Source organism: Hipposideros armiger, unplaced genomic scaffold (genome assembly GCF_001890085.2).
Source record: "Hipposideros armiger isolate ML-2016 unplaced genomic scaffold, ASM189008v1 scaffold_82, whole genome shotgun sequence".
NCBI classification, from domain to species: domain Eukaryota; kingdom Metazoa; phylum Chordata; class Mammalia; order Chiroptera; family Hipposideridae; genus Hipposideros; species Hipposideros armiger.
In genome coordinates, this window is record NW_017731432.1 from 3656500 (window position 1) to 3680316 (window position 23817).

Here is a 23817-nt window from a genome sequence, read left to right on the forward strand (position 1 = left end):
AACGGCTTCATATTGCTCTCACGTAAAAAACCTTTAAAGTTGGCTCTGGAACCCCAGAGTGCTCCAGCACGAAGTCCCTTTCCCAGGCCTCTTAAGAGGACACTGCAGTGTAAGGGTCTCTACAGAAGTGACTGCTGGGTTCATAGAGTGGACCAGCTGGGTGACCACTGCAAAGCAAGCTCCACCTGGGACTGGCTGTGGAACCTGCTGCCACCTGCGGTCTGGTAGAGGAAGTACGGGCAGCGGCTCCCCAGAGGGGTCAAGACAGGGGCATCCTTTCTTCACCCTCTTTTCCTCAATCTCTGGACACAGTTGCCCCAAGGGATGAGAAGCTCTGGATGAGTCATTCTGTGGGATTTCCAATGATAGCCACTAAGGTGGGGTACTCCAAGGGTGGGGATAGAATCCAGACCATGGCTAAAAACAGGATGACATACAATTGCCCTTAGGGTAAAACAAACTCCTGACCATGGCCCCCAAAGCTTACCCCAGATCTCAAGTCTTCCTATTCTCGCCCACCTCACCCATCACACACCACACTGCCCTTTTTTCTTTTTGTCCTTCAACATTTAGAGTTCTTTCCATTTTAGGTACTTTGCCCTGTTTCTCCTCCTGTCTGAAACATTCCTTCCCCAGGTATTCTGTGACTGTTTCCATCTTCTATACCTAAGCTCAGGTTTCAGCTCCTCCGAGAAACCTTCCCTGACCACACAACATAAAGTAGTTCCCCATCCTGTTACCCTATTTTATTTTTCATAGCTCTTGTCACCATCAAAAGTTACATTATCTATTTTACTGTTTGTATGCTCAGTGTTTCTCTTCCTCCACTAGATATGAGCTCCACAAGGAGATATTTGTTTCATATTCACCCACTGCATCCCCAGAGCCTAGAACAATTCCTGGCAATACATCCATTTATGTGCCATGATCCCTGTCCTCACAAAAATGAGTCTATTAAGGGAGATATGTATTAGATAAAATGAGTCTATTAAGGGAGATATGTATTAGATAAATAACTACACAACAAATTAACTATAAGTAGAGTCAAGTATTTGAGGCAGAAATGGAGGACCCTCTCCTACTACTCTGTCCACTTCTGGCTCCAAGGACCACGTCCATCCCTTGTGGGCAATTTCTGCTGCAAGACCCTGGCTTCCCCTGGACACTATTTAGAGCTCAGAGGACTCATTCAGGTATGAGGCCTCAGGAATCGGGCAAGGTTCTCCAACGTTTTGGGGTCTAGCTAGGTTTTGTGACTGCAGCTGCTGTATCCCTGTCCCCCTGCAAGCCAGAACAGGTTACAACATTGACAGGCAACTTGTGAGGGCTGCCTGCTCCTCCAGTGCCTGCTTGGATCTTTAGAAGGCCTTGGCTTGGGGTCTGATTTCCTTAATGCCTCAACAAGCCCCAATCCATCCCCCTTGCTCAATGCCCATGTGTACTCCATGTTTGCAGAAGGTGAAGTTGGGAGCTGCTTTCACTGTCCCTTCTGCCCTTCAGTACCTCCTGTTCTAGAAATTTCTCTTTCCAGGGAGATGGGCAAGTTTCTTCCCTCCAGACATACTTCTTCCAACTGTTTCCTGCTTGAGGCTGTGTTCTTGGTCCTCTTTGTAATGCACACTAATGCAGTTAGCTCCTGGAATAGTGAAGTTTCAGGCAGCGGGGCTCCAGGAAAGACCCAAGCGGCAGCGGCCCACAGACTCCTCCATCACAGTTGGTACACGTGAGGGTCCAGACCTCAGTCTATCTTGGCAGCCACCTAGGTAGCTCCGCCTTGTGTAGTTTCTCTCTTCATCTCCAACGCTTAGCACAAGGCCTACTACATACATAATGAACAGGGGAAATTAATACCACTAATTCATATAATAAAAACATTAAATGTACCGGGTACTGTGAATGTTTTACATGCATTATCGGTACTTCATTTAAGCAGGTACCATTACAATTTCCATTTTACAAATGAAGAAACGGGTTCAGAGAAATTCAGCGACTTCCAAAGTCACAAAGCTTTGAGCTCTCTTTTCACTGCCCAAAATGCAATGGAGAAACGTAGAGAGAAAATACCAGAAATCAGGCAGCGCAAGAAGAGCGGCAGGCTCGTAAGGAGTCAAAGAACGCGATAGGTTCCGCGCGGTCGCTAGCTTTCATACTACTTTGCCCAACGGCTCAATTTCCACTAAGCACAGACCGGAAGTGTTCTTGTCGGACGCGTTTCTGAGGCGCACGACCGGAAGTTTCTGTCCGCGGCTTTGCAGCGGTAGGGGAGCGGCGGTAGCCGCTGCAGAGGATACCAGGTGCGGAGGCTCTGGGGCTTCGAGGGAGATGGGCCCTTTAGGGAGACCCAAGCAGCGGGACACAGGCAGAACCCTGACCTGACCTGGGCCACCCTCCGCCTCGTGGCCTGCCTCTTCATCCCGCCCCCATTTGGACTGAAGTGGCTGTGCCTCCTGATCTGAGCCTGGTCCCTCCTCAGACACTGACCCTTGACCTCGGGGCGCACCCCCATTAGACGCGATGGCTACGGGCGCGGATGTGCGGGACATTCTAGAACTTGGGGGTCCAGAGGGTGATGCAGCCTCCGGGACCATCAGCAAGAAGGACATTATCAACCCGGACAAGGTAGCAGGGGCTCCTGAGAGCGTTGGGTAGCGGGAGTGAAGTGGTGGGAAGGAGTGACAACGGAAGGGAGATGAGGAAGATGATGGGGTGCTACATGTCTAGTGAGATGGGCGGTAGAAGGTGTGACATAATGGGACAGAATATGTGTCACCTTGATGAGGTGGGACAGAAGAGATGGGACAACCATGGTAAATGAGGAGAGATGAGAGGACCAAGAGAGTGTGACACTTGTAGAGTATGGGGGAGGGGTTACCGGGTCGGTGTGATACTCTGAGAGATGGTGGGAAAGTATCTTCTACTCTGACAGGTCAGGGCTCTACCCAGGTGAGGTGGGGGTGGGTAGGGGTGACCCTGTGAGTGGGTTTCTGCACCTTCATACGGTCGTTCTGTGCCTTTGTTATTTGTCACAGTGTATATTATTGTACCAGTAAGTACTGGTGTGTTCAGGGATTGAGCTGGGATAAAGAATTTTCAGGGAAGGGAGTCTAGCCTGTGGTTCCTGTGCTGTGGTTTCCCTCCTCAGAAAAAGTCCAAGAAGTCCTCCGAGACACTGACATTCAAGAGGCCTGAGGGCATGCACCGGGAGGTCTATGCGCTGCTTTACTCTGACAAGAAGCAAGTATTAGAACCCAAGTCCCCCAGACTCTGGCCTCTGACCCACCTAACTTTGGGTCCCTAACTTTTAGTTTTCTCTGCCAGTTCTCTCCTGCCTCCCCTCCCCAGCTGGTGCTCCTGCTTGCTTTGTGGGAGGCAGAAGGAGCTCAGATCTCTCCCACCAGAACTTGACTTCCTTGCTGTAGGATAGATCAGCAGCAACCTGGGCCCAAAGGCTCTCTCACCTTCTGACCCTAACTCTAACCTCCCTAAACCTTGCTGCTAGGGATGCGCCCCCACTGCTACCCAGTGACACTGGTCAAGGCTACCGCACAGTAAAGGCCAAATTGGGCTCCAAGAAGGTGCGGCCCTGGAAATGGATGCCATTCACCAACCCAGCCCGCAAGGATGGGGCTATGTTCTTCCACTGGCGACGGGCAGCTGAGGAGGGCAAGGACTACCCTTTTGCCAGATTCAATAAGGTGAGCCACCACTATTTGGACATAGGCCGAGGTTGCCTGCTTACTCTAAGCCACTTGTTTGAGCGCTTCAGTCTCCTAGGGTTGGCTTGAGAGGCATGCTCAAGCCTTTGTTTCAACCATGGTTACCTACTCAGTCCTCGCGGCAAATACCTGCAGGGTGGGACTCTGGGTCTTCTCTGCCCGTGGGACCCCATCCTTTCCTGGACCTGCTCTGTGTTTGATGGCTTCTCTTGGCCCTTCAAATGCCGTTATTCCTTAGAGCTGTGTCCTAGGTACTCTACTCTTCTCACTCTGTACTTTCTCCTTAGTGTGTCTTATTTATCCTGTGGCTTCAGCTCCCCTCTGTATGCCATTGACCCCAACTTAATATCTCCAATCCAAAGCAACAGTTCCCACATATCCAATCATTTACTTAATATCTCTTCCTGAATGTCCCACAAATGCTTCAGATCAAGTAGGTTCCCTCTGTTCCCTACCCCCAAACCTGTTCCCCATATCAGTGAATGGTACCACTATCCATGCAGAATCATCCTTGATCTAGCTGCTTTTTAATTAATTAATTATTTATTTTAAAAAAATGTTTTATTGGGGAATTGGGGGAGGGGAACAGACAAGTTGCTGTCCTTTTGTTCTTCAGTCTAGTTGTGGAGGACGTGGCTTCACTGGCCCATGTTGGTATTATCATTGCGCTCTTCCCGGCTAAGGCAGATCGGTCACTGGCCTCTGGACAGCCGCTCACGGCGGCTCTTGGCAGCTCACATCGGCTGCTAGCCGCTCACGCTGGCTGCCGGCCACTCGGTAGCTTACGGCAGCCCACTGCAGCCCCACTGCAGCCTAAGCCATCGCTGGCAACTCACGGCAGCCCAGCTCCAAGCCGACCTGTTGTTCACCATCTTAGCTGTAGAAGGCGAGTGTTACTGGCCCTAATGTGGGACCTGAACCGGGGCTCTGCTGTTCAGAGCTGGCACTCCCAAGCCAACTCTTAACCAACGCACCACTTAGCCGGCCCGATTTAGCTTCTTTTTTAGCTCTAACATTATTTCAATCCACAACGAGACAAAGAAGGCAGGGGAAGACAGATCAGAAACATGGAAGCAAATAAATTGGATTCTTTCAAATAAGAGCCATCAATGAAAACAGGATATGAATGGGATATGAAATGAGATAAAGAGTGAACTTGTAGGTGGAGGGGTGGCCTCATTTAGATGAGGTGGTCAGGAAGGGCCTCTCTGAGAAGATGGCATTTGTGTTAGATCTCAGTGATAATCAGTTAATCCTACTGATTTGATTTCCATAATCAATTATATCTTCCTGTTTTTCATCTTTTATGCCAGCACCCTAGTCCAGGCTGAATTATCTTCAGTCTAGATTACTGAGGCTCAGATGGAGCAGAGCCTTACCCAGACTTACCCAGCCAGTGAGAGGCAGAGCTGGGCTGGGCTAGGATTTCCTAGACCACTGTTTAAGCCACTATACCATATGGTTTCACATTCCCTGCAGCCTAGAGCAGCCTAGACTTCGAGCCTGAAAGCACTAGGGCCTTGAACCCAGGACTCGCCGTCCTGACTTCTTTCCCCTCAGGCCAGTATATTCAGTAGCACCTGGAAGACCTCCCCCTAATTGCTCACAGGCTTATCAGACTCAGCACATCCAGGTGTGTGATGTGAGAATGTGAGAATGACCCAACATTCTCCCCCGTTCCCCAAACCTGGTTTTCTGCATCTCACCACCGTCCTTAGGCCGCTCAGGTCCAGTGGAGGGTGAGGCTGGAGATGTAAGATTGAGAAGAGACAACCAAGAGGTGAGGCATTTGGGGCAACAGGAAGGAAGGTTGGATGAAACAATTTGAGCTGAAGACAAAAGAATGTTCATTTTGCAGTTAGTAAATACTGTTCCATGCCAAGCCAAGCCCTAGGCATCAAGGACACAAAAATGAATCAGATACAATAGCGGCCCTTGAAAACGCTCCATGTTGTTGGGGAGGAGGGAATGGGAGGCATAGGCAATTACGGTTTGGTGGGATACATGCTATATTGGGAGGACCTGAAGGTCATGGAAGCTTCCTGGAGAAGTTAGAGCTTGAGTTGAGTCTTGGAGGGTGTCACCAGATGTTATTAGGAAAAGAGTGCAGTGATTTTTTTCAGGCAGAGGGGACAGCGTGAGCAAACGCACAAATTAAAAAGCAGTCACATGTATGGGATGCTGTTGATGAGGCCTAAAGCCCAGGGTAGAACATGGTGGGAGGTGAGGCCTGTGAGGTCAGCAGGGGCCAAGTCAGGCAGGGCTTCCAGCCAGGCTCAGCAATTTGGGCTTTGCCCTGATGTCTTTGGGCGGCCGGCCACTGACAGAGTTTACGTAGTGTCAGGATCAAATGTCAGTTTTAGAAAGATCATGGGGACTATGGGTAGAGAATGAAGTAGGAGTTAAGTGAACTAATGATCTTCCCTCCGATACTGCTCATTCCTGGAGTCCCACTCTTAATCCGTGGTTCCCCAGCTGCTCTCTTGCTCCCGCCAGAAACAGGAGTCACCTCCCTCACCCCTCACGTCCAGTCGCCAGGTCCTATGGTTTTTAACCTAAAGCCTCTCAAATCTGTATACTTTCTCTACATTTTTTTTTTTAAAGATTTCATTGGGAAATTGGGAAGGGAACAGTGTTGGGGAATTGGGAAAGGGGAACATTGTGTTTTTCCAGGACCCATCAGCTCCCAAGTCACATTGTTGTCCTTCAGTCTTAGTTGTGGAGGGCTCAGCTCAGCTCCAAGTCCAGTCGCTGCTTTCAATCTAGTTGTGGATGGGGGATGGGGGTGCATAGTCCACCATCCCATACGGGAGTCAAATTGGCAACTTTATTGTTAAGAGCACACACCCTAACCAACTGAGCCATTTGGCCGCCCGTTGGCAGGTCAGCGGCAGCTCAGCTCAGGCACAGCTCACTGGCCCGTGTGGGAATCGAACTGGCGACCCTGCTGCTCAGAGCTTGTGCTCTAACCAACTGAGCCACCCGGCCGGCCCCCTTTCTCTACTTTCCACTCATGCTGCCATAGTTCAGGCCTTTTCTCTTCTCACCTGGATTATTTCTAAAACCTGCCAGCTAGTTTCCCAGGCTGTTTCACCCCATCTGTCCTCACCCCATCTGTCTTCACTACTGCCAGGCTGGTCTTTGCAAAAGAAAGTCCTGACCAATTTCTCTTCTCTTTAACCGTTGGCTCCAGTCACCCTCCAGACTCCTTAGCGGGGCACACAAAGCCTGCAGCAGCTGGCCTCTGCTGACTCCATGCCTTTCCCTTGTCTCACCCTTTACTTGTCCCCTCACATGTTCCTAACGGCCAAGCCCGCACACATGAGGCTGCTTCTCTGTCACCACTGTTTGTGTTGCACCCTCTGCCTAGGATTCTCTCCACCATCTTCCCTCATCAGTTTACTTCTGCCTAACCTTAAGACTGAACCAGGCCTTAGTTACCTCTACCCTGAGTAACCCTGTCCCCAGGCTAGATCAGGTGTCACTCAGGTGTCACTCATTACACCCTAGGCATATCTTTGTCATCAAACTTGCCACACTGTTTGTGGTAAGGTAAGGCTCCTGTCCATCTTATACCTCACCATTTCTCCAGCATAGGTCTGGCAGGCCCGTGATAAATATTTGTTGAATGAATGGCTCCCTCACTTGACTGTGAGTTCCTTGAGAGCAGGACTGGCTACACAGTTCCTGAGTGTTTATTATTTCTTCTAAGTAAATGGATTTGAAGTGCATAGGAGGGATACCTAACCAAGCCTGGGAAACCAGAGACTTCCCAGAGGAGATGATGCCTGAATGAGGTCAAGAGGATGAGACGTTACCTAGGTGGAAGGAATGTGGAAGTGGGACGGTGTTTCAGGCAAGAAAAAAGGCTGAGGGGGAGAGTCTGGTGTGTTCCAGAGACTGCTCGTCATTTGGCTGGAACTTAGGGTCCGTGAGGGACAATGGCTGCAGAGAGAGAGGGCTTTCACCTGTGTTCATTGACTGATTCAGCAAATATTCATTGATACCTATAGAGTACCTAACCCTGTGCTGAACCCTGAAGGTAGGAAATGAATCAGACAACCTTTGCTCTTGAGGACTATGCAAATTATCTAAAAGGCACTGTTAGAGTAGTGGGGAGCCTTTGAGCTTGAAAGAGGAATGGCTGGCTGACATGATTGGGTATACATTCTAGAACAGTGCTTCTCAAATATCTGTGGTGAAGGACATTAAAAAAAGAATTTCTGATCCATCAGATTGATAAAGCTAGTATAATTACAAGACAAAATACAAGTCCGTCTTTCTTCACATTAGATTCAGCAGTATATGAGTGCTGTAAAGTTATCATAAAGGCTTCTAAATGCCTATTCTCAATTTCCATACTTACCATACACCAGTGATAACAGCACTGGTTTGTAGGTTGTCCTTTAAGTAGCATGGGTAGAGATCCCATTTTGGCTGCAGATGGAAAATTGGTTGGTGGTGGTGAAGGCGAATGGAGGCAGACACACCATGGGAAGCTGTTTCTCTGATCCAGGCAAGTGGTAGTGTGGTCTGGACTGGGATGTGGCAGTGGGGAGAGGTTCCAGAGGTAAAAGCCACAGATTTGGGGAAGGGGAGGGGTCAAGGGTAAAGGTGGGAATTAAAGATGTCTGGTCTCTGGCTTGGGCACCTGGGTTGGGTGATGGTGACACTGAATCTGGACTGGAGGAGATATAACTTTCAGGAAGGGTGATAAGCTCAGTACTGAACATACTGAGTTTTCTTTTGAGGTATAATTAACGTAACTGTTAGTTTAAGGTGTACAACATAATGATTCAATATTTGTATATATTGCAAAATGATCACAATAAGTCTAATTAACATCCGTCACCTGACATATTAAGTTTAAGGTGTATGTGGGACCCCCAGTAGGAGATGTCCAAGAGGCAGCTGGAATTAAGGGTCTTGAGAGCAGGTTCTGAGCCGCTGTGGTCTTTGATCGAGGAAGCCTCCTTAGTCCAGCCTAGCATTGACTCCTTTCTGGGGTCTCCGACTGACAGACCCCGCTGGTAGTGGTGCTGTTTGCCCCTGAGGGAGGTCTGGGGGACAGAGCATGGGAGAGGGGAGGCAGGGGCAGGGAGCATATGCTGGGAGTAGGATTCAGGCTCCTTTTCTGTATCGTCGCATATGTGTGATCTTGGCCAGCTCTGGGGGAGCTGCAAGTCTCACTGTCACCACTGGGTGGCAGAAGTGCTTCAGACAAGTGTTCCATAGACCTGGGGAGCCTGGGCCTTTCTGTGGTATTTAGCCATCTGCCCTACTCCAGAGCTGACCTTTGGACTCCACAGATGCACTTACACGTGGGCCCCTCACCTTAAGCATGTACATATAAACATGTGTGCACCTGGAGCGCATGCAGAGGCAGGCTGCAGTCCTGGGGCCTGCTGGGGCGTCTTTCCTCCCTCTCGAAAACGCCATGTCCAGGCTGCCCTGTGCAGGGCCCCAGGCAGAGGATTTGCTTTTGTCCAGCCCAGGGATTGGCATTAAACAGGAGGGGCTGTGGTCACAGGGAGCTGGAGCCCACTGGACATGACATGACGTGGACATGCCCCCACTGTCCCTCTGTGCCAGTAGACTGTGCAGGTGCCCGTGTATTCAGAGCAGGAGTACCAGCTTTATCTTCACGATGATGCTTGGACTAAGGCAGAAACTGACCACCTCTTTGACCTCAGCCGCCGCTTTGACCTTCGTTTTGTAGTTATCCATGACCGGTATGACCACCAGCAGTTCAAGGTGAGTTGGTGTTGTGCATGTGCCCAGCCCCCGGGCCTGACAGGCCCACTACCTTCATGCCATCCCTTCCACATGCCTCTGAGCGTTCATCTCTCCCCCATTCCCCATGTCTTTATCCTCAGAAGCGTTCTGTGGAGGATTTGAAGGAGCGGTACTACCACATCTGTGCCAAGCTTGCCAACGTGCGGGCCGTGCCCGGTACAGACCTCAAGATACCAGTGTTTGATGCTGGGCATGAGCGACGGCGGAAGGAACAGCTGGAGCGCCTCTACAACCGGACCCCAGAGCAGGTCAGCCCTGAGCCTCACAAACTCGTCTCCATCCCTCCAAACCCAGTGCCTCCATCTTCCACGCCTTCAGCTCCCACACCCCCGGGTCCCCCTGCTTCCCACTGGTTGGTACCTGTGTGCCTCCCTTCCCCCACCCCCCGTTTTACCTTCACTGGCCACCTCCCTGCTCGTCACAGCCCTTCACCTCCCTCCTGATCTCTCAGATTCCCCTACAGACAGCCCAGGGCCCCTTCAGCTCGCTGGCTCCCCTCACTCCCGTGTCCTCACACACTTCCTAGCATCTCTCTCTCTCCCAGGTGGCAGAGGAGGAGTACCTGCTCCAGGAGCTGCGCAAGATCGAGGCCCGGAAGAAGGAGCGGGAGAAGCGCAGTCAGGACCTGCAGAAGCTGATCACAGCGGCAGACACCACTGCAGAGCAGCGGCGCACGGAGCGCAAGGCCCCTAAGAAGAAGCTACCCCAGAAAAAGGAGGCTGAGAAGCCGGTGTGGAGGCTTAAGTCAACCCAGCTCAGGGTCAAGGGGCCGCCTGGCACAGGGGACCCCCGGTGGAGGGCCCTGAGAGCACCCAGAGCTGGCAGGGTGCCGGGAGCAACACTGGGCCCTCTCTCGGTGACACCTCGGTCTCCATAATTCCTCCCCCAGGCTGTTCCTGAGACTGCAGGCATCAAGTTTCCAGACTTCAAGTCTGCAGGTGTCACGCTGCGGAGCCAGCGGGTATGTGTGTCACCTCCTTCAATGTGTTTGGGCCCTGGGCGCCCTGCGGTCTGAAGGCAGGCCACAGGCTTGGAGCAACAGGAGAGGTTGTGCCATGTGCTGCAGAGAGAGATGGTTTTGGGGATGGGGCCAGCCTGAGGTCCCAGCTTCACTAGATTCCACTTGCTGACTATTTCCTTTTCTGACTCAGAGATGTCTCCAGGGGTTTACTTCTCTTCCAGTCCCCCACTGCCTTTAGTCCCCTTCATCCTAAGCCACTTGTGGGGGAGAGGGCTTAGCTGCTGGGTCATTGCAGATGAAGCTGCCAAGCTCTGTGGGACAGAAGAAGATCAAGGCCCTGGAACAGATGCTGCTGGAGCTGGGTGTGGGTGAGTGTGGAGGCTGGGCCCCACAGGATGTGCCCACCTGAGGCTGTGGAGAAAGGCAGGGGGGTGCCGGCCAGGGGGAGGGCAATTCCTCCATCACACCCCTGCTCTGCCCCTGTGCCTTTCTCCCACCCACCTGTAGAGCTGAGCCCCACGCCCACAGAGGAGCTGGTACACATGTTCAACGAGCTGCGAAGTGACCTGGTGCTGCTCTACGAGCTCAAGCAGGCCTGTGCCAACTGCGAGTATGAGCTGCAGATGCTGCGGCACCGTCACGAGGCCCTGGCCCGGGCTGGTGTGCTGGGAGGCCCCGCCACGCCAGCATCCGGCCTGGCCCTGGCCTCTGCCGAGTCAGCAGTACCTGAACCTGGTCTCGGCCCTGATTCCACCAAGGACACCATCATTGACGTGGTGGGCGCACCTCTCACGCCCAACTCGGTAAGAGCCTGGACAGCCTAGGAGAGCGCGAGCTGGCCCTGCATGTGAGCAGCGCACATGCGCGTACAGGCTCCGCTCCCCCTAGTGTCTGCAACGGAAGTTGTCACTCTGAGGGGTTCTGAGACAGGGCAGGAGTGGGTGGCCAGTGGGTATCACCTTCCCTGAATCAGGCCTCAGGGGCCATTGACCGCAATACCTTCTGTCTCCTCAGAGGAAGCGACGGGAATCGGCCTCCAGCTCCTCTTCTGTGAAGAAAGCCAAGAAGCCATGAGGGGCCACATGGGGTGTGGGTGATGCTGCTGTGTAAATAGAGCTGCTTAGTTGCACTGGGCTGTCTCCTTTTCCTTCCTACCACTTCTCATGCCCCTGGCTGCGAGGGGGGTCACCACACCCACTTCATGGGGGTGGCATCGGGGTTTGCCTGCACGGGAGCCCTTAGCAGCCCTCTAACCACTAAACACTGCCAGTGTTGCCCAAACACCTGTGCCTAGGAACACCCATGGTTCTACACTCAAGATGGTTCACACCCAGCAGTGGCCTCAGATACCAGCAGCTTCAAAGAGCCTCGTGCTCAGGCCCCGTGGCCCTGTGCATATTCAGTGAGGGTATCACAGGTGCTCCAGTGCCCACCAGCTGCACTGGTGGTCTTGAGCAGAGAGTAGCCTGGAACACACTCTAACTCCTACACTTCCTGAGGCACAGCACACCTGGTCCACGCGCGCGTGCACGCACACACATACACACACACGGCCTCATTTCCCCGACTTTATTCAGTGGCACGTTCACAGCGGGGATGGGATAGACACAGGGTGGGGCCTGATCTGTCCTGGAGCCCTGGGGGCACCGCACACCATGCACTACGGATGGGAGGGGGCACAGGGGGGGCTTGGTGGCCCCAACAGAAACCTGTGTACCAGGGAGGAGGCGGTGAGAACCTGGGTCCCCCTAGCCCAGGCCCACAATGGGAGGGGCTAATACTGGGCTGAGGTTGAGGGGTAGGGGTGGGGGGCACAAAGTGTCTGCTCCAGAGGGGCCAAGTGGCCAAGCCCTTACCTAGGGCGCAAGCCCACAGGGCAGGCTGGGGGACACTCTGGACTTAGAGCTGTGCCACTCACTCTCCCTTTTCCTCTCTGGTGAGGGAGAGGAGGGTTCTGGGCTGGGCCAAGCAGCTACCCTGTCCTGTCCCATCCCGTCCTCGGCCAATCAGAACGGCTTTGATGTCTGCTTGAAGATGAAGCCTCGATAAGCAAGTGTCTTCATGATGTTGGCAATGTTCTTGCAGTCATCTAAAAAGAAGAGAAGACACTGAGATAGGCCCAGATCCTTCCCTCCATGCCCACGGGTGCTCTTAATGGGAGGGGGGTGGGAAGCAGGGTCAGATTCAGGGCCCACAGACTAAACCAGGGGGTCCCATCCCCTGGTGGCAGCATCTCCAGCTTCAGGTTGGGCTGGGTGATGCTGGCCCAGCAGGAAGCCTGGTCTCAATGCTTCTCAGTCCCATAATTCATGCTGGAAATTGGCCGGCGTGTCCCGCCCCGGCCCCAGCGGTGATATATGGGCGCCGTCGCAGTAAGAAAAAGGCAGAGTAAATGTGTAATTTCTCCCTTGACGGCCCCCGGCCGCTGGGCGATCCTTCTTGTTGCTGCCGCATGGGGACGGCCCGTCCGCCACACTCCGTCTTCCCGCCACCCGCCTTGATGTCTCCATTTCATTACTGTGCAGCCATTCATCATGCCCATGGCCAGGGTGACTTTGCCGGCACGGGCGTGTGTGTGGGAGATGTGGCCCAGGCCATAATCACTGGTGACGAGGCACAAACCTTGGCACTTTTGAACCAGGGCCCTGGGAAACACCTGCCCTGTGCCACAGGATTCTGTGCTCAAACAGCGACCTGCCTTGGCACCTGCTCCTGTGCAGCCCGATTGGTGCAGCGGGTCTAGATCTGGTCCCTGAATGCCCCGGCCAGTAGCCTTCTACTGGATATGCCTCAGGTTAAGCCCTGCCTCTCCCACCCCAGGAGTCAAAGCTAGTGCTGGGCAGGCTTTACCCTGTCTGGCCATATCTCAGGTTAAATACGTCTGTCAGCCAGACCCTGTCATAGCAGTTTCACTACTACTGGTGCCCATGAGAAACTCCATGCTCAAAACTGTTCTAGAACCCCGGTGGCTGCAGGAACAAGTACTCCGGGGTCTCAGTATCATGGGTATGGGCCAGGACTTCTATTACCACCAGCAGGAGGTACAGTTGCCCAGAGCCTGTCCCACTATCATAAGCCTAGTACAGGAATGGCCCAAGTGCCTGGGTTTTTCTGTTCCGCTGCCTAGAGCAGCCGCCAACTCCCCAACCCTTCACCTGCCTCTCCTCCCACCCCTCTCCCATAGATGCTCCTGGGCCATAACCAGGGCCTCAGCCGCCACCAGCCCTCATGGGATCGATGCTGTGATGCCAAAAGTATTGTACATCGATGTCATAATCAGGTGTGGGGGGGTGGTAAGGTCAAGGTGGGTCAGGAGGCCTCTGCAGCTGTCCAGGACCAACGCCCTCCTACTGAGTTCCCCAGCCCGCACTTGCCAGGACCTCAGACTAGGAAAGGCGACCTACCAGAGTTAGGACAGGGCTGCAGGAGCAGCAGTCGTCTGGTCAGCCCAGGGCCTGTATCATTAGCCAGACACCAGCTCTGCAGCCCCTGCTTAGGCCAGGCCAGGCCAGTCATATAGGGCCAGCTCATGGAGCTCAACATGAATGTATCCACGGTGGATGTGGGCATGGAGGTTGACCCAGGACCTAGATACAGGGACACCTTGTTCCTCCAGGGACTCAGGAAGTCATGAGGTCTGGGTTGAGGCAGAACAGAGGGAAGACAGATGGGTGGGCAGTGGCGGCCATGGCAACTCCAGACGTGACCCATCCCCGTGGTTTATGGGCCGGACACGCGCCCCGCTCAGCTGAGGCCCCGTCATTTGTCTCCCTTAGTGTGTATGCCTGTGCTGTGGGGGTAGAGGGTGGCGGGGGGAGGCTGCGACAGGAGGGGCAAGGCAGTGACGGGAGGGGAATGGGGCAGGACGAGGTGTGCAGGGCGGGTGGGGGTGGGAATGGGGCAGGAAGGGCCCCGGAGTGCGGAGGGTTTGATAGGGCCCAGGTGCTGGGATGGCACTGTCAGAGGGGCTCCCATAGGGTGATTTTTCTTCCCAAGTAAGTCTGGCCTTGTCCGGGTACCTCTAATTCTTCCCGTCTTCTGCACTCTGGGGACCATGGCCGCTCTGCATATTAAGAATAAGTCCCCTCGTTATCTGCAATTACCCAGCAGCCACACACCTCATTTCTTCCAGCAGAAAAGAAAATTAGTTTTCTATTGACTTCATCTGGCTCCTCCCTCATTGCTGGACAAATCATTCAATCTACCTCCCCTGGCCCAAGTGAAAGTGCCCAGCCCCTCCCCCTAGGCCACCAGCAACCCAGTGGGCTAGCACTGGCCTCTCCCCTGTGCCTGGCCTTGAGCTGGGAGAAGGTCCATGTGCCCCAGTCTCTGTCCTTGACTTCTCCCAACTCTACGGCTTCATCCACATCTGGCGCTTCAGCTACCCCTGAAGATCACTGTCTCCAGCCTGGACCTCTCCTGAGCTCCAGACCACAGATCCAAGCACCTCTGGAATAGCTCTTTCTAGATATCCATACAAACTCAAAATGTCCAGTAAGAACTAGTTTTCTTCCCCAAGCTTTACTTCCGTGTTCTCCATCTCAGCGAATGGTATCCCAAGACGCCCAAACAAGAAACCTGCACATCCGGGCTTTTCACCCTCACACCCCAAATCTAATTAAGTATTAAGTACAGATGTTATCTTATCTCCTGTCTAATCACCTACTTCCCTTCATTCTGGCAGCCCCCACCCCCCCCTCCCCCGCCAGACCCCTCATTTCTTGCTTTTATAAAATGTCCCCTTTCTTTCCCCTCGAATCCATTCCCTCATAGCCAAAGTGAGCTTTCTTATACAAATCGGATCGCATCCTTTTCTCTTAAAGTCCCTTAAGTAGTTCCCCTTGCCCTCAGTTTCAAGTCTATACTCTTTAATATGACTTAAAGGTAAAGCCCCTGCAAAAACAGATCCCTGCTCTGACTGTCTCACCTCTGCCACTCTCTACCCTCAACCCCTAATCTCACAGAACCACTTACTGCTTTCTGAAAATGACAAAGTGGGTTTTGGAATCAGGCCTGTTTCTAGCCTTAACGTTGGCCCCCGGCTGTGTGCCCTGCGGCAAGTGCTTAGTTTCGCTGAACTCCAGGTGCCTCACTAGAAGTGACAATGGAGGCTACCTCGGTATTACTGTGTGGACTGAACAGGTGGCGCACCCACACCTCTTTGCACATGCTTTCTGTTTGGAATACCTCTTCTCTTTTTGAAGGGAAAGCAAGGATGCTAGTTTTCTGGATGATCTGGTGAAGGGAAAGCGTGTACTGTATAATCTATGGCAAAGATGACATAGGGGCCGGCACACTTGATGAAACCAATTGTCATTCACTCCACCAATTCTGACTGACTACTGGGCCTATTTACTGGGGATTATGGAGTCTAACTTGTTGCAGCTGATCCACTGCAATGAAAGAAGAGAGACCCAGATTGCGGAAGACAATTGCTCTAGTTCACCCAGCAAGTCAGTGGTAGAGCAGTTATGGGCTTTCAGCACAGGCTCTTTTTCCAGCCCTTGAAGCCTTCATAAGAGTCAGTGCTACCTACTGATCAGTTTAAACAGTCAATGGCAGTTAGAAAATGAGCAAACTGGGCAGAAGCAGCAGAGAGACAGGTCTGGAACTTTTAACAGGTCCTAAGTTCAGAGCAAGACGGCAGCAGGGTGAGCGCGGTGACAACAGGGCCTCTCAGAGTCCTCTGCTTGAAGCCCTGGGGCCACCTGGGTCAGCAGCCCTACCTTCTGGCACCTCTCTGAGCTAATGAGGTGAGCCTGAAGACGTTATGGGGTGCGGGATGGGAGGGGGTGGGTCACAGCCTGGTGCTCACATTGGAGGCCACATCCAAGAGTAGGTCTTCCTTACCTCCAAATTCTAGAAGACTAACCTGTTTTGATGTTCCTGCAGAGTCATCAACCTGTGACAAAATGACTCTTTTTGGGTATTAGTATTCTTAATGTTGCAAATATTTTTGTATTGACAAGACCATAATGGGAGGGGTGCAGCAGCACAAATCCCCCCGAGAGGTGAATGGAGCTAGCACCTGACAAAGGATAAGCTTGTTGGCTGGGCCCAAGGGTAGTCCATTATCTGCCTTGGCGAAGCTGCTGCTAGTGGAAAGGTGGCTCAGATTGCTCAGGACACCCAGTGAGAGCTCACACAGGGCAACTACCTGAGGCTGACATGCTCCAGTTCGCTGCACTTGCCTGGAAATTGAATGGCAGAGGACAGAAGCAGAGCTTAAGCGGGGGCCACCCTCAGGAGGGAATGAATGAAGGCCATTCATTCGTGCACTCATTCATTTGGCAAACATACACTGACCCCTTTTGTGTGCCGGCACCTCATTCAGTCCGAGGATCAGGAAAGGGTTCCTGGGAGGACGAAGTTAAGCAGAGGTCTGAAGGCCATGTGGGAGGGGGCTAGCCAGCAAGTTGGGGTTGAAGTTGGGGAGATATCCTCAGCATAGTGAACAGCATAAGCACATTCTGGAGGGGAAATGTGGAGTGTCCAAAAATAATTAAGTTTAGCAGGTGGGGGAGAGGGGTGATGACGACTAAGAGGCAGGGGAGTGACATGAGATGAAGCTGGTGAGGTCAGCAGTCACGGGCTAGAGGAAACCCTGAAAAGCCCTGCATACTAAGGTAAGGAGACTAAGACTATTATTCTGGGAATGATGGGGAGACAATAACATGTTTAAGAAGGGGCAGGACGGACCAAATCTGTGTTTCAGAACTATCATTTGAGGATCAGAGGGGTTAACCCTGAAGGCAGAGACACCAATTAGCAGATGGTACTATGGGCCAGGCCAGAAATGGTGGCCCAGAGATAGGCCAGTGGTAGTGGAGGTGGAGACATTGGTGGTGTGCAGAAGTGGATAGAGTTAAGAGGATTTTTAGGAAACAGGGTGAGCAAGCCTTAACAGGGGACCGGGAGGATGAGAAGAGGGAGGAGTCTAGGATCTTAGTACCACTCACTGATATAAGGCAAACCAAGAAAAGGAGGTTTGGGGCAGTGATGAACTTAGCTCTGGACAGGTTAAGTCTTGAGGTTCCTATGGGACATCTAAACTTATCAGGCATTTCCTTTATGGCTTTACACCTTGCTTAAAAAGGCCTTCCCGGGGCCGGCCGAGTGGTGCGATGGTTAAGAGCTGGCTTGGGACGCCAGAGGACCCCGGTTCGGATCCCACATATGAGGGCCAGTGACACTGCCCTCCACAGCTAAGATGCTGAACAACAGCTCAACCTGGAGCTGGGCTGCTGTGGGTTGCCGGCGACGGCGTAGGCTGCAGCCCCTGCTGCAGTGGGTTGCCGTGAGCTACCATGTGTAGCCAGCAGCCAGCGTGAGCGGACAGCAGCCACAGTGAGCGGCTGTCCAGAAGCCGGAGACTGATCTGCCTCACCAGGGAAGAGCGCAATGATGGTGCCAACTTGGGCCAGTGAAGCATCGTCCTCCACAACTAGACTGAAGAACAAAATGACAGCAACTTGTCTGTTCCCCTTCCCCAATTCCCCAGCGCTGTTCCCATCCCCCCAATTCCCCAATAAAAATCTAAAAAAAAATAAATAAATAAATCAATAAAAAGGCCTTCCCTATCCCAGTGTTATTAGAAGACTATCATATATTCTTCTAATACTTTCAGTTTTTATATTTAACTTTTGAAACTGTCTGGAATTTATGATTGTATATGGCAAGAAATAGGAGATCTAATTTTATTTTTTCCCTAGTGGATAACCAGTTGCCCTATCACCATTGATTGAACTGTCCACACTTTCTCCACCTTTTCGAAATGATGCCTCTATCATATTTATACTTCCCATACACGGGTCTGTGGGAGCCAGGGAAGAGAATGAACATGAAACGATCAAAGAGGCAAACTGGATTGGGGGGACATCAGGGGCAGTAGGGTGACAAGCTGCTGACTTTATAGGTCTATGAGGCAGTGTGGCCTAAAGAAAGATTCAGATATAACCTGAGGCCTCCTGCCTGAAAAGCTCAGCCTGGTAATATACCTTCTTAGGGAGCTCCAGGAACTGGTAAGGAATGGGGCCAGAACCCATGGAACGAAGAAGGGTTGGGGAGACCAGTGCAAGGAGCAGGAACCACGGTAAGGATGAGAGAGCAAGAACTTCGGGTGTGTCGACACTCTAGAAGCTTGTGCTGTGGCCACCTTTTTCTGCTTGTCTTTTGGACATCTTGGCAGCAGCAAGCCTCCAGAGCAAAGGGCCAGCAGGTGAACCCTAGTCTGCTTGAAGTAGGACTGCCAGGTTAAACGTCCCCAGGCCCACACGGGACATACTTATACCAAAAGATTACTTGTTGTTTATCTCAAATTTGAATTTAACTGGTCTTATTTTTTATTTGCTAAATCAGCAACTCTCTGCTGGCAGCCAGCATCTCAAGCGACAGCTGGGTAGGGTTCAGGACACAATAGCACGCAGTAGCCCAGAGGGAAAACAGCAAGGGGGGTCAAGGCAGTGAATTTAGGACTGAACCAGCAGAGGGACCCTGCATATCCTTACATTCTAGGTTCGAATCCAAACTCCACTACCTAAAAACTGAACTTGAGCAAGTTACTGTACTTTATTTAACCTCTCTGTGTTTCGATTTCTTCTTCTCTAAAATGGGAATAAAAATGATAATCATAGCAATTACTTCCCTCAAAAGGTTGTTAAAGAGATGAAATGAGTTTTTATTTGTGAAGTGCTTAAAACAGTGGCTGCGTTAGTTATTAATATTACTGTTGTTATTCCAATAATACCCAATAATAATAGTTATTCCAATAGTAACACCCTGATATTCCCCAACCCCTTGTTCTTGTCCCAGACGTGGCCCGCACAGTCCCCTGGGTCCCCAGACAGCGCCACTTTGGTCCACCCAACATGACCCCCCCGCCAGACATAGGCTACATCTCTCCACAGACACTGCTCTCACAGCTCTCCTCCCCTCCCCCCAGACAGGGCCCTTATAGCCTCAACTCCAAAGTGACCCCTTCTTCAGAGCCCCCCTTCACCCCCCTCCATCCCACCGAGGTGCCTGGAGGTGCCACAGGGCTGATGGTGAAGGATGATGGTGGTTCTACAATAAGGGGAAAAGGCAATTTCATCTTGATTAGCAGGCGATTTCTCTCTCCATAATAAGCGCGCTCCAAATAATTAGCGTGTTTTACGTAATAATGAAATTACAGAAATGCAGTCCACTTATTCAAACAACTCACCATTACCATATTTTTAAATATTAGACTTAATTAGAGTTTATCACTTCAGAGAAGTATGCGGACCGAAGATGTTTTTAAAAAAATCCTCATAAAGTGTTTATTAAGCGCTGGTAAAGCTGGGATAATGATGTGTTTGGAAATTAAGGCAATCAAACACTTACCGCCGCTCCTGGAGGCCGGGCATGGAAATGAGGCCATTACACGCCCATTACCCGCCAGCTCGCAGCCACTTGGGGGGCGGGGAAGGGATGCTCCTGGCCGAGAGGGCAGGGTGCCCGGAACCGCCTGTGCCAACACCCCACAACAGCCTGACCAGTAAGCACAGCATCAAGCCCCTCAGGTCGCTTATATCACATTTTGCCACCAGGAGCCCAACTCAGATTTGGCCAGACCAATGACTTAGATTGGTCCCAAATGCCAAAGACGACCCCCAAGATCAACCCCGATCCAGACGCCCAGGCCTGGCAGGATGGGTCAACTCCGTTCAAACCCCAGTGCAGAGTGGGACAGCAGCTAGGCTGCGTGGCCAGAGGTCAGTGAGAAGAGGTGGAGGCCGAGGAAGCTGTAGACCCGGAGCAGGTGCCCACTCCACACTCTGGGCCACACAGGAAGGGCAGCTGGAGTGGCAGGGAAGGGGCTAGGAGGAAGCTGGGAAACTCAGCCAGGAGCCAAAGATGCTGAGGAGACGGGCCAAGCTGAGAACACACCTGGGGACAGACCTGGCTCAGGGAAAGCAGGCAGGAAGGGCGGCAGGAGAGGGGCTGGAGGCTCCGGGCCCCATTTATCCCAGTGAATAACTAATTCCAGAATTTATAGTGCTGGGTTTTTGTTCTGTGGCCATTTATATCTGCAAGGGGAGGAAATGAAGAGGCAGCGCGGACGCCACATCTTTCTGTGTTATTGCTTGTCTGCCATTTGCAAATCATTATTAATTGTGGGCCCTGGTGGCGGCCTGGGCGGGGGGCCGGGCTGGGTACATCCACATAGCTCTTCATCAAGGACCCCAGCCGCTGCCCCAGAGAGCCAATTACCCCGCCCTGATTGGGATCAGATAAAGAGGGAATTTTTACAAATTAGGGAATAAATAGAATTTCCACACAGGGCGCGGGCAGGACCTGAGAGGCTGTAATGAAAAACCATCCGTCACCATCAGCGGCCTGGGCACGAAGGCCCGGTGCTCCCTCCTCTTGTGGGCCCGCCCTAATGCTCAGGGGCCTGGGCGTACAGGTTGGAGGATACCCTCAGCCCCACCAAGGCCCAGAGGCGGGGAGAAGAGTTCCCTGGTGGGGGCATGTGCCCTTTGGGCTGAAGAGGCCTAGGCCCCAGTTCGGTCCTCTGCCTAGAGCTGCCTCTCCCTGTCCCTGTCTACCTCTCCCTCAGGGTCTTGACAAGGAAGAGACTGAGGCAGCCCTGAGAAAGGCCAGAGTTGGGGTTCACAGGGCAAAGACCACATCCATGCCCCTACAGCTATGGCAGCCCTAGGGCAGAGCCCCAGCCCCATGGACCACTCATTCTGGGCTCCCATTAGCGCTCCTCCCCTTGGATCATTAAATATGTATATCTTATTACACGCCTTGTTAGAGTATCGAGCTCTATTGACTGATGATAAATCCTGAGCCTCGTCCTGGCCATAAATTTATCTGGAGATGATGAAGACTCAATAATCTAGTCAGGCAGATAATATCATCGGGCCTTAAAAAAGATCATTACATTATATGTCAGAATTAAAAGTGAAATACGCCGTAGTAACAGGGTGGCTGCTCTGGCTATTACAACGGGTGCCCGTCTCCCCCACTCGTTCCTAGCAGAAGCCCCATCCAGATAGAGGGGCCGACAAGCCTCATCCTCCTCCTGGCTCTGGGATGCCACAGCTGGAAGTGCCAGAGGATAGCCAGATAACCTAAGGCCATGAGAAGGGGACCTAGCTGGGGAGGGGAGGGGAGGGGTGGGCGAAGAGGTGGCTACTGAGAACAGCTTGTCTCATTTCCGCATCCGCCATACCTGGCAGCCACCTCTGCCCCAATCAAGCTGCCACCTTAACCTGTCCCTAAGGAGTCTCCTGTGGCGCTGTCTTCTGGGGGTCCTGGAGTGGCTCCAATAGGAATGTGACAGGGCCTTATCCCCTCCTGAATGGCCTGACCAACCAGAGCAGATTCTTTCCAAAATGGGGACACTGGGATACAGAGAGGTTAGGCTACTTGCCTGTGCTGCCCCAGGCACCTGTGACCTGGCCCCAGACCCATGTGCCAGCAGCCTAGCTGGAGCCTTCCTTGTGAGCATGTGCTATCAGCCCAGACCACGGGCACCTCCTTCCCGAGATCTACCTGTCACAGCCTCTGCATCCTGTCCTTGGAGAACCTTGCTGCCAGTGTCTCGGTTCCTTGACCTCAGCACTTAAGGACCTTGCCCGTCGTTCCTTATTTCCACCATTTCCACAGTCACACCCTCCACCTTTTTAACACCCTCCACTGCTCTTCCTTCGAAATGTTAAATTCAAATATTCCAAGTTTCTGCCGATAATATACTTTCATCTCACTGGAAACTTGAAACCATTTATACGTCTGCTCTCTCCATATACGTCACCCCTTCTGCCGCCCCCCTTTTCCCTGTCGCTTCTGCCTGCTCACCCAACAGCCCTTCCTCTTCGGCCGAGCTGCAGAGCCTACTCCTCCCTCATGTGACCAGGGTGAACGCTCTGTGGTCTGAGCCACTTCTGGGGACCCTATTCCTCTTAAGAGTCACTGATTTAGGGGTGGCCATGTGTTCTAGCTACTGAGATAGGAGGGTAAGTTTGTGAAAAGACCTTCATGGAAAATTTCTTCACTCGTAAGAGAAGCACGAGGGGAAAACAGCCCTTTATATTCTGCTGGATATTTTCATGTCTGCACATAATGCCTGGGACTACAGAAGCCACCTTCTAACCTTGAGGGGTGTTGGCCTACAAAGAACATGCTGAAGATAAAAGAACAACAACAAAAAGGAAAAAATCTGGGTCCTTGATGACACTGCTGAGATACTGAATTCACCAACCCTAGGATGAACTTACCGCCAAACTTTTGTGAGGTAACAAATCCTATTATTAATTAGGGTATTTTATACTGGGTGTTCTTTTTCTGGTAACCAAAAGGACACTAACTGATACTGAATGTAAAGGCAGAAAAGAGAATGATATAACAAATGGACCCTATAACGTAAACTTGGCTGAATGGAGGTGGTAGGACAAAGGCCAAGGAGGACACTGCTGTTTCTGGCTGGGAAAATGGTAATCCTTGCTATGCTCTCTCTACACAGTTCACCAAATTGTTTCCTGCTATACCTCAGGATACATGTCATGTTACTGAAAAGACTACAAGAGTCGACTTTAGATGGGAACCCATGTGAAAACAGAGAGGGGAGAAAGTACAGCTTCACTAAGAAAGGTTTTCTGTGTCTGTGGCTTGCAATCTAAGCCCCACAGCTCCACAAAGGCATCAGAGATGTGGGCTTTCTCTTTCTGCTCTGCCCTTCTCAGCATGTTGTTTCTAATTTGCAAGTTATCTCATGGTCCAAAATGGCTGCTGGAGCTCCAACCATCACTCCCACATTTTACAAAAGGGGAAAACTGAAAAAGCAAGAATAACGTACTGTCCGGCTGAGTCACTTTCCTTTAAGTATTGTTCCTGGAGGTCCCACACAACATTTCTTTCATCTCACTGGACAGAACTCAAGATACATAACCATATCTAACTACATGAGAAACTTAAAAAAACTAGTCTTTTAACTGGGTGCACATTGCTGCCCCTATTTATACAGGGGCTCTATTTAGTGAGGAAGAAGGACAAAGGATATTGGGTGTGTAACCAAGCAGTTTCTGTTCTAGCAACATTAACTGATCCACCTCACTTTGAAGCTTGGATTCCATGGTCCATCGTTTCAATCCTTTTTTGCCCATATTCTCAACTCTCTTGCTCCCTTTTCCTCCCGTCACCCTTGCCTGGAAAAGCCCAAACTCTGCCTTCTCTATGCCTGAATCTGGGTTGAGTGTGAGTAGAGAAAAATCACAACCATTCATAAAACCATAGTCATCAACCTCAACTGGGTGTATACAACTACCCAGCCAATCTGGTCAGTATGCATACTCTCCCTTTCTCCCTAGTGACAAT

At 51.8% G+C, this 23817-nt stretch overlaps 2 protein-coding genes across 10 annotated transcripts in view; one reads left to right on the forward strand and one right to left on the reverse strand.

Annotated features, from left to right (window-relative positions):
* Positions 1–2224: 2224 nt before the first annotated feature.
* DMAP1 (DNA methyltransferase 1 associated protein 1) lies at positions 2225–11602 on the forward strand. The gene is made up of 11 exons (XM_019643662.1): positions 2225–2294; positions 2474–2619; positions 3143–3234; positions 3500–3695; positions 9312–9470; positions 9593–9760; positions 10057–10242; positions 10402–10473; positions 10769–10841; positions 10981–11276; positions 11488–11602. Exons 2-11 carry the CDS (start codon positions 2515–2517, stop codon positions 11545–11547), a joined length of 1407 nt encoding a protein of 468 aa, XP_019499207.1. The 5' UTR covers positions 2225–2294; positions 2474–2514; the 3' UTR covers positions 11548–11602.
* A 423-nt stretch (positions 11603–12025) lies between these two features.
* ERI3 (ERI1 exoribonuclease family member 3) overlaps positions 12026–23817 on the reverse strand; it is a 137761-nt gene continuing 125969 nt past the window's right edge. For 7 of the 9 annotated variants that reach the window (XM_019643790.1, XM_019643789.1, XM_019643785.1 and 4 more), the window contains one exon: positions 12028–12562. In XM_019643790.1, the coding sequence (XP_019499335.1) occupies positions 12480–12562 (83 nt within the window). In that variant the 3' untranslated portion in view covers positions 12028–12479. Of the gene's footprint in view, positions 12563–23817 lie in introns of all 9 variants that reach the window. The other 2 variants (XM_019643786.1, XM_019643781.1) reach the window with 1 other exon arrangement.